General features: G+C 32.4%; 1 protein-coding gene across 1 annotated transcript in view; it reads left to right on the top strand.

Annotated features, from left to right (window-relative positions):
* The window catches only part of LOC117107867 (voltage-dependent L-type calcium channel subunit alpha-1D-like), a 96,671-nt gene extending 88,187 nt beyond the window's left edge, over positions 1 to 8,484 (top strand). The window contains exons 41-43 of the mRNA XM_033249676.1: positions 2,458 to 2,836; positions 3,452 to 3,781; positions 6,655 to 8,484. Of these exons, the coding sequence (XP_033105567.1) occupies positions 2,458 to 2,836; positions 3,452 to 3,781; positions 6,655 to 6,963 (1,018 nt within the window). The 3' untranslated portion in view covers positions 6,964 to 8,484. The remainder of the gene's footprint in view (positions 1 to 2,457; positions 2,837 to 3,451; positions 3,782 to 6,654) is intronic.
* Positions 8,485 to 11,419: the final 2,935 nt, after the last annotated feature.

Raw genomic sequence — 11,419 nt, 5'->3', positions numbered from 1 at the left:
TGGAAATCAACGAAAGCACTGTAGACGATTCATGCCACAGAAGAATGGCTACTTTTTTAGCTGCTGTTAATAAGATAATAGATTGAAATGAATCCGTTTCAATAATATTTTTACTGTGTTTGTGCGAATAAACTGGAGTTATATATGCTAATGTTTCTTTGTTGAAAGTAATATATTGACGTTGAAATCTTTTGCTTTTCATATGTTTTTGCATCATTTGGAATTGGAACATATCTTTGGGTGTTGTGTGTATTAGAGGTCAACAAGTGATTTTTTTTTTTATGATGGATGAATTTCCAGATGGTATACTTGTTAATGAGCTTAGGAATGCCTTGCAAAACTTCACCAAATCAGTTGTGTTCTTGGAGAAAGAAGTAGAGTTCCTTCGAATGACTGTTTCCCGAACAGAACGTGAGATGCGAGGGCGCTGCTTAGAATTAGAGCACCATCTCGAGCAGTGGCTGTGGATGATGTCTGAGGAGACGCTCGTGTTTGTTGGGCTTGAACGTCAGGACAGCGACAATGATATCGAAGACACCCAAGAGCTTGTGGTCAGGTTTATAGAGAAATATCTAGGTTTTGACCTGAGTGTGAGTGAGTTGAAGCGGGCATCCAGAATGCTTACTGCAACAATTGACCCACCGCCAATTCTTGTGCAGTTTAAATGCATGGAAGTTCAAGGCTTGGTATATACAGCATCTTCAGATCTTAATCATCCAAGGTACAAAGTGATACACGTTCCTGGAAAAATTTGTCAAAACTGCATCCAGCAGTCGCAACCAAATGGGTTTAGAAGCAACTCTGTTGAAGATGTTGGGGAGAATGATTCAGGATTAACACAAGACATAAATTCAGAAGATGAAGACATCTCTAGGTCTTTACACTTCAAAGAAGATGATGATATGCTTTTGATGGACAGTCTTAAACCAAAATGGACTGGGATTCCAAAACTTGGGAGAACATACAACCGGAATAAGTATGTAGAAAAACGGATGTTGGTGGACCTGCCACATAGTTGCACATGGCCCGTAGGACAGTTAATTGAAGACGAAGATGTACCAAGTACGGGAAAGAAGTTTGATGAAAATCCAAAATCAATTGAAAATGTACGGGACATATTTAATTACACATCAACTGGAACTTTACATACTACACCTCGCAGAGGTCAAGGTGCAAAGGGAACATTGTTTCAAAAGTTTATTAAAAAAGATAATTCTAAAACCATTCGACATATGTCATCATTGCAGAAACAGTGTGAGTTAAAGAAGAAACTCAATAGTGAATTACTGTAAGTGGTACTAGGATGTATTTTAGTAGCGATGCTAAAGCCGTTCACTCACTGAGCCCGACGGTCGTTTGCTAATGCGATTCCGTTGAGCGCGACATCATGACGTGTGCGCAACTGATTGTTTTTCCATTCAGACTGCCACCGACAATCGATAGACGGTGTTGAGTTGTGTGGCGCTCAGAAAGAGCAAAGTTTGATACTTTGTTCGATGATCGTGACACAGTGAGTGGCCGGGTTAATAAATCAAACTTCTTACAGTATTTTTATAATCATAAAAATTACTGTGCAGAATGTTGTGATTGTGTTTTTCAGATATTTTTTATGTGACTTATTTATTTAGGGGTTTTTTTAAAAGTATTATTGAGATATGGGTAAAGTAAATTGATGATAAAGCAGACCCTTTGATTATTTTTTATAGGTTAAAATATTGCTTGCTTTAATGTAAATAAGTATAAGCTCACCCATTTTCTATTGCTAAAATACAGTATATCACTGATGCACAAAAAATAAGCCATTTTTCCAACAGGGTTCTGGATAATTTCATTTCTTATGATTCGATTACCTTTGAATTTGTTACACATAATATATCCAAGCCGATCATTAGTGCAGACATTCTTTGTAAGGGTTTACATAACCTAGAAAATCAATAACCCTGAAAATGATAGATTTCTCTTTTCAGCTTTCCTCTAGATAGCCTGAAGCTTGCTAGTGGTACAAAAGTGACACTAATTTGCATAACCCCTTGCTTAAAACAATTCAAGCCTCATTAACCCCAAGCAATAAAAATCCAATTATATACTGTATTATTCAAATGATTAATTGACTTTTGTTATGTTAGTTATTAAACTCAATTAAGGAACTAATCAGACCTAATCGTTGAGCTTTTAGCTTAATTGCTACTTTGGACTTGAAGCTTACAGTATTTTGTAGCTCCATACCTGAAATATCGGATTTTTGCCTGCCAAACAGCAAAGAATGTTTAATCATATAGTATACAGTATGTATCTGAATACAAATATTATCCTTTGCAGCTAACCCCCATATTCAGGGGACACTTTTTTCGGTTCTGAAGGTGTCCTTTAAATAGAAGGTCTACTGCATTAAAACAAAATATTTCATAAACATAAAATTTTAATGTTTTAATTATATTATGTTTTTTTTTCATTCAGGGAGGAAGTTTCTCCTTGTGTATCACCATCGTGTATTTACGCTGACAGTTCAACAGACACAGCAACACCTTCTGCAACATCACCTCTACTATCACCTCAGGATTCTGCATCCCCCTCCCCAGAACCTTCTCCCTTGCCCTCACCAGAGGCTTCTCCCCTACTACTACGAGCTCGTTCTTCAACACCCAGCTCTCTTTCCAGAGAAAACCAGATGGATACCCCAACTAATTCCAGTCTTCCTGCTGATAACATAAGCCTCCTTAGTACTGACAGTGATTCCTCTTCTAAGAAAGGTGGACTGTTAAGGTGTGCAGGTAAAGTGGATCCCCCAGCATCTCAACGCAAGACAGCAATGCCACTTAAGTTAGCACAAACTCAGGTCAGTAGTTCCTTTTAGCAAAAAAAATGCAATGTTATTTAAATAACTTTATGTATGTTTTTCTCCTTCCGCCATTCATATGGGAGTATCAATGGCTATTTTGTTGGATTTGAATTAATTGGAATGGAATTGAGATGGTGCTTCATTACCTGCATGTTTAGAAATATAAGTGCTATCATTATTAATGCTCCCTAGTGTGTGGAGAAGGTTTCAAAAGCACGTAATTGATTCTGTATCCAATCTCCATGACAACAACAATGATGATGACAACAATGATGATGACGGTGACAGATGGCAATGTTGGATGACATTTTAATAATAATAATCATAATAATAATGAAAACTTGTAAAGCGCCGGTATCCGATTAAGGATAATCACTCATGACATGTCTCCGATAGAAGTCAAAATAAAAAAAATAATGATAGTTTAAGAACCAAAAAAATAAAATTATATTACATGAGCCGTACTTGGGTGAGCGTCACTCTCTATGTAGCCATGTATAGATAATATAATAAAGATAATTATGTGGGTTTGTTCATGGTGATAATGGTTCGGGTGATCAAAATGCTGATAATGGTAGTTTATTAAAGCAATCTTTACTTCACTTTATTTAGGCAATGGCTGTAGCTGGAATGTCACCTGGTGGGCGACCAAGGAGCGAAACTAGCTACCGAGTTTGGAGGACACCGCCATCATCTCCGGGCCGAATTCGTGTTTCTTTACCAGATTCTCGTCCGAGTAGTGCAACATTACATGGGAACAAACCTAGTAAAAATAAACAGCAGCAATTTCGTCATTCCATTGGCTGTTTGGACATGGCCCTCGACCCATCTGATGCTTTCTACAAAGAATTGACCAAACCAAAGCCTCGCATGCCGTTACTACGGAAATCAACATCAAAACCAGAGGCAATTTTAAGTAGTACCGAGAGCCTAGTAGCAAAGGTTAGCAACGAGTATTAAACTTGTACACAACAGAAACGGTTCTACCTATTTCACACATCTGCTGTTCTTTCTTATTTCCTTTCTCCTTTCTGAAGAGCTCCCTCTCTTTTTTTTTGAAATTACAAATGATAGCTGTTTGTTTTAGGAACTTTGTTTTTGAAGACACCATTGTAAATAACATATAAACTGTATATGCAGGTGCTGAAGTACAAATACATCTATGTAGATTGACTTTTAAACTAATTATTATTATTATCATTATTGTCAAGTACAGGAATAAAAGGAACATTGAACCATTTGTAATAAAATTGCAAATGTGACTGGTTAGTAATCTTGTGAACTTTGACATCATATAGTAGATGCACATTTCAGGCTAATTAGTCATTCAGTATCCATGGTGCAATTTTTATCCATTTTATCAACATCAAGGAATTGCATCAGCATGATTGATTAATGTAGGGATTGATGTGTCCAATTTATACACCACACTATTAATATGTATGAAATATAAATTAACATGCATGAATATTCATGACTAGCATATTTTTTATTAATTTCTATGAAATCTATTTAACACTACTGCCAAGAATTTTACAACAGATCTCCTGGACAGACTGCTGACTACATGTAATAATTGATTACTATATTAAATAATAGATTGATATAGTGATTGATATATAAATTGCTTTAAAATTGGTTGATTTAGAATTGATAGATTGATTAGTCATTGACATATTGATTGATTGATTAAATGATTGATCATGCTATTTTAATTGATTATTATTAATTATATTAATTGTAATTATGATTTTATTTTATTTCATTTGGCAAACTGATTAGAAAAGTGAGAAAACCCACTGTCTTAGGAAAGAATTACAACTGTCCAATAACAATGCCAATTGTGTGATAAAAACTAACATTGAGTATTAAGTGTAACGTTTGCATTTAGAACTAATATTTGACCAATGTATGAGGTATCAAGTAAAGAATAATCTAGGTTTGAGACCTGTTTAATTGTGTGTTAGCTTATTTCTACTGTATAACCATGCCTTCCAAAAATTCCTCAACAAGTACTATGACACACTTACTGTACATTGTAGACAGATACTATATCTTCTACTTTGAACGAATATCAAAGGAAACACATCATATTATTATTATTATACACTAACACACATGAGCAATGTAGAATAAATAGAAAAGTATAAACTGACTTAAAAAGTCAAAATATTTTAGTATTAAAGTGTTTATGCAGTCTCATTTAAAGGTAACAATAGATATAATATAAATGAAAAATCAACAAATTTATTCTTTTCATTAAATGGTTTAGAATGCAATAAATTGTTGTGGTTTTCCCTATTGTGTATTGAAATTCAGATTGCTATTGATAATGTGCATCATATATGTGTCTGCATCTCTTGAAATAGAATATTTACAACAAAGTTATGAAATCAAATTATACTAGTTTTGCCTTGACTACTTCTGTTCCAATTTTTCATAACATTTTTCCCATAACGTTTACTTTCAAATAAAATATATCCACTGAAACCATTAATTTGGAATCTAATACTAAGCCACACAAATTAATGCCAAACTATTCCCCTTAGGCGAGACTTTTTTTATTCCTTGTTTCACAAAATTGTATTTTTTAAAGATCTTCAGAGGGCGAAAAAAAAAAATAAATAAATTTATGTTTTCTTATTTAGCAAATAGTTTTGCCAAAAACATCCAGACGGAGGAGAAAATAAAATTTAAATTTTATTGGTGAATGTAAACATTGTAGTAATGGGATGGTAATAAATTTATTTAACTAGGAAGAAATACGGATATTTTATTTTTTGCATATTTTAAGACGGCGGTGGGCGTAATAAAAATAAGGTAAAACTTAAGTTTTTTCTGAAATTTCAATTTTTTTTTCGTGGTGGCATGTGCGCATTTTTTAAATTCAAAATCATTTCTATTGCCGGACCGCGGGTTTGCTAAACAAGGTATTAAAAAAATTTCCCATCTTAGTTTCAATTCACTGCCCCTCTATTTTAGATGTCCATTTCATTTTCATTTTAATGTCAAGTATTACAATGTATTTTCAATTCATATCCTGGAATTTCAGTTCAGTCTCATAAATTTCACGCTACGCACCCCTAATTTTAAGCCACATTATTAAATTAGAGAAAAATTTAAGCCACACCCAAGATTCAAGCAACGCCTTTTTCTAAAATTTGTATCAGTAATTGGCTTGAAGAAATATTCATGATTACATGCAGACTCTGTGTCTTCTCATTGGAAGAGTTGATTACATTTGTTATTGATTTTGACAAAACTATGAATGAGTTTATTAAATTATGGCTGAGTGATTGATACTCACTGTCTACTCACATGTCTATGTGACTCTGAAACAAAATATTTTCCATGAATCAATATGTACTATCAGTTAATCAAGAGAAACTTGATTTTACATTGAATTTTCTTATGGAACATTTGTTGCTACGTTAGTCTGCTATAGAACAATATAAGAAATGACAAATCTCAGCATTTTACAGACTAACTTGTTAGCTCTAGCGTTCGTGCTATTTATTTTATCTGTTCCATGCACAAACTGCATTTTTTAATGAGTAAACTCATTTTATGCTTTATAAAAACAGCCAGCGAGAGTGGGAGGAGCTTATAGTCAATATTATTGGGAGATGCCCACTTAATCCATCACACACATGACTATTCAACCTGAATAAGTGAAATTGACCCCTCTATAATCAATCAATTTACCAATCACTTCACACTAGTGTTTCTCTGCATAATGTTGGAAAATATCTATTAAAAATATTTTACTTCATAAATAAACAGTGGTAGTAACATTTGAATAAATTTCATTTCAGGTATTATGCCAAGAAGGAATTGGTCGAATAGTTGACCGGGATTTAATTAAAGTGGCTGAGCGAGAACTTGCTGAAGCATGCGACATGACACAGGAGGAATTAGATCAGGCAGCACATAAACTGTTAAAAGAGAAACAGACGGACACAAAACTGCCATATTTTGACCATTTAGGTGGCTATGAATTAAAAGACTATACGCAACGATCTCCAAAATCATCAGCAAGAAGGAGAAGGCGGAATTCCGATTCCCCCGATGATAGTTCTCATGATGGACGAGACCAAGACACTGAATATGTAACAACATTATAATGGCTAGCCACCTGTAGAAAAATAGGTTCTATGCTTTTTCTTATGCGTACATTTCCACATATGTATTCCAATCTGTGAGAAAATTGCGCCATTTTTGTCCATCCTCTTTTTTCTTTGCTTTCAATTGTCCAATCAGTTGAAAAGATGGATTCTTTTTGAGGAGTAATTAATAATTCTTAGAAGGATTAATTGCGTCAGTAGGATTCAGATGATCGATGCGTTCCAGCACCGACTGTCTGCAAAGAAGTTAATCTGCTGTTTGTCATCAATTTGCAGAAAGTTTCAGCAGCAGTAAAAATTTATTGAAGTGGATTTTGATGAAGAAAAAAATGAAAAGTATTTGACAAAACCTTGCCTTATTAAGCATGTATGCATCCATGAATGCTCTGAAAACGTATGCAAGCTACCATAGTCGATTTTAAGATGCCTGTTTCAAAAGCTGATTGAAATGTAATATCAACATACATTATGGCATCATTTTAAACCAGCGTCGAATGCAAAGCCATGTTGTGCAAGAATTTCAATAGAGCAAACAAATACAATCATTGAATTGTTAACCCTTTCCACAACCAAGATCTAATCAATCTGAAAAACAACAGAATATTTTAAACAAGATGGTGGAATGGATTTTTCTATTTTGTATCCAGTATATTACTAGACAACTTCAGTATACTGTACCTGTTGACAAGGTAGTTGCATTTTATTGCAATGTATGTTATAGATAGTGTGCTAATTTATTTAAAGAAGAGTACCTTGTACAAATATTTTGGGAGGTTAAAATATTTAATTTGCATAAACTGCATGAGGTCAAATCACCGTGCCATTATGCAGGTCATGAGGCAGATGATAAATATTAATTTGCATAAATTTGCATGAAATATTCATTTCTAATCAATCTTTTCTTCAGTTTTCCAAATGTTTGTTTTTTAGCTTTGCTGAAGGTTGTAGACTGTGAACATTAATAAATTATTAATAAATAAAGGTGACTTATTTTTATAAGCTTAATCTACTTAAGATAATCAAAATATGTTCTTTTTCCCAGATATTAAAAGTAGGTTTAACAAAAAATCTTTTTAATGTAGTAGTTTGAGAATTTAATTATAGATGAGAGATTTAAATATGTATAGATTTCTGAAAATAAATTTGTATTTATCTGAAACATCTGACTAAATTATCATATAAATTTCATTCCATAGTGGAATTTGTGGTAGAAATGTAATGGAAAAAATATGGCAACAGTGGATCCACAAATGCTAGCAACCCAGCATATAGAGGGCAGTATTCAAATTTAGCCTTTTTTGCATTAACTCGCTGGATGATACAACTAAGATAAACTCTGACAAAACCCTGCTTTTGTCAATACAGTATATGAAATTTCGCTTAAGAAGCCAAAATGTCAACTCACCCAGTTTCACGTTTCTACGGTGTATGAAAGAAATGTTGAAAAACATCAACTATTAATATTTAACTTTATTATATATCAAAAATATTTTTTAAATTATTGTAAATATTAAATTAAATTTGAATATACACAGCTTAATATTAAACTTAAGAATCATTGAAAGCTGTTTCTCAAACCTACTTGGCTGATATCCAATGAATTAAATACTCATAACTTATTTTGCAAATATTACTTAACTAACGCTTATCAATTAAACACTTTAATAATAATAAAAATTAGTATTAGAATTGGGAAATACCAAAAACTTAATTTTGAATTGTATTGGCAAGTGTAGGGATTTGTCAGCTGGTTACATATTTGGAGACTAACTTCGGATTTTCATCAAGTAAAGAGCCAAAGTTTGAGAGATCCACAAAATGCCAATTTTTGTAATGATTTTGGTTAATTTCAATTTCTTTTGGAATTAAATTGTAATAATGAATTATGCAAATTTTAATTTTTCTTTCATATTATATTATTATTTTATCCTTTCATTTTTCTAGTTTATATTTTACAGAGGTTCTTTTATACACATCTAGATGTGTATAAGAGACAGCACATATCCACTGCTGCAGTAGTGCTCAAGGTGCACATGAAATCGCCATGATGTGCGATCCTGTCTCTTATACACATCTAGATGTGTATAAGAGACAGCTTTGGTTACATAATGATTATTAATTGATAAATGATCAAAATAGAGTAATTATCATATCCATAATTTATGCTACTTTGGTAGAACAATAATATTATAAGTTTCATTGAACTGGAGTTTATAATCCTAATTGATAATTTGCTTGGCCAGGTGCTAAATGTACAAAATCAACTTCCAATTTATGTACAATGTTTAGTTTATATCAAACTAATTTACATAAACATTATTGTCTTTGGATCTTATAAAAACATTCATTTGATATCAAATATGAAATGATAGTTATATACTGATCAGCTTTGCCATTATTATGGGCTGCTGCCAAATATATTGAAGGCAGGTATTCTTTGCAGTGGAATTGTATGCAATGGACTCAGGAGCTAAGGTTGAATATGATTGGAGATTGGACACGTAGTTCTTTTCTTTTGTTTCCACTTTTCTCCTTAAGTTTTTTTATATACTCTGCCTTAGTGTAAAGTAATAGTTTTCTTCTGCAAGTGGTGCCTTTAGATATTTTTTGTTTGTTTTGAACTTATATTTATCTCCAGTTTCATGTCTTTCTTCTGACATTTTGAAATTTAGGTGACTTGGGCTGTTTTTCCTAGCCTCTGAATTAGCAAAAAATATATATAAACAGCATTTTTTATAAATTGAATTGTACAAATTTATATTACATTTATGGATTTCATGATAGTGTGATTAGGTATATGTTGCACTAAATATAGATGGTATTATTGATCTAATTAGTGTTAGTGAGAACAGTCTTCTGAAGCTAGTTAATCATTAAATCCAGCTTAAACCAGCTGAAGCCGGTTAAAATATGTTCTTAACTGATGTTAGCTCCCTTTCAATTTGCTTGTTATCAACATATTTCTTAGTTTAATATAATATTCCCTTAATTCTTAAATATATTTTTGTGTAATTTTATTTTGTATTTTTAATTTAAAGTGTATTACAGGTATTATTATTTTCTTGCTGTTAAATCACATATACTGTAATGTGTTTCCTGCTATATATTTGCTATCTTTCTTTCTATACTAATTGAAATTGGGTACTTGAATACTCCACCTTGAAAAAAAAAACCTCAATGTTTCTGTACCTAATTCAATTTTTATTTATGTTAATGCTGCTCTTTAATTTTGCTCATATTCATATATACATTGTCAAAAAATATGTTGCATATTGTCACCTATTATTTATATGTATTTGAAAGGGTGCTGAACCAACAAGTGACTAAGAATAAAACAACAGTAAATAAAATCACATATAACAGGTTGCGTGCACATTTTTTTTTGCGCAATCAGGCTAACGGGCATATACTGTACCATATGTGACTTGTTTCCACAAAACCAGCAGGACTATGAAGTCAAAAAACTTAATAAAATCAATAATTAAAGTTGTAGTTGTCAGTTATGAAACAATAGTTGCTCAAGAAATTTTCCCACGTGGTTCTAATAAGTTTTAGCAGGGGATCCTAATCAAGGGCCACCTAGAGCTTTTGTCTGGTGGAGGATCATGGGGGGAGATTTTATGGTTTTGGATGACAAAAGATTGTGCTTTTAGACCACAATATTAGGGATTGGCAAAACACCCCCCCCCCCACGCTAGTATTGGTACAGGTTCAAAATGTTAAATTCCTCCCACAATATTTTGGGATGGTTTTGAGGAAACATCTCACAGATTTTAACAATATGTCTATTTATGTTTATACATATTTTTATAAATATGCATAACTGAAATTATGATTATATGACAAATTTAATTTATTATGGCTGGTGCAAGGGATGTCAGAAATATTCAGTATTTAATATACATAATATCATAACTCTACAGTTTTAGTTCTTAAACTATAGTTTGTGCAATGTCTTGTATTGAGGTATTTGATAGTAGTATATAAAAATTATTTATTGTAAATCAATCATTTAACTGGACTGTTAATAAAATACGTGAAAATTGAACATATACTTTGTGTCTGTCTAATTTTAATCAATATTGAATATTATGTCTTAAATAAATCCGCAGTGCGCCCTCTAATTCAAGACTACCTTTAATATTAGAAATGATAAATAGGGATTTATACCGCGCCTTTTGCGAGAGAAGGAAGGCGTTGGCATCGTGTCTGTCTAATTTTAATCAATATTGAATATTATGTCTTAAATAAATCCGTAGTGCGCCCTCTAATTCAAGACTACCTTTAATATTAGAAATGATAAATAGGGATTTATACCGCGCTTTTTGCGAGAGAAGGAAGGCGTTGGCATTGTGTCTGTCTAATTTTAATCAATATTGAATATTATGTCTTAAATAAATCCGCAGTGCACCCTCAAATCAAATTTTTTTTTTTTTTATTATAACCCTTGGTCATT

This window comes from Anneissia japonica, unplaced genomic scaffold (genome assembly GCF_011630105.1).
Source record: "Anneissia japonica isolate Jap-2015-1 unplaced genomic scaffold, ASM1163010v1 scaffold288060_len1141017_cov207, whole genome shotgun sequence".
NCBI lineage: Eukaryota > Metazoa > Echinodermata > Crinoidea > Comatulida > Comatulidae > Anneissia > Anneissia japonica.
The sequence above is the reverse complement of the archived record's forward strand: the minus strand, read 5'-3'. Positions and strand labels throughout refer to the sequence as shown.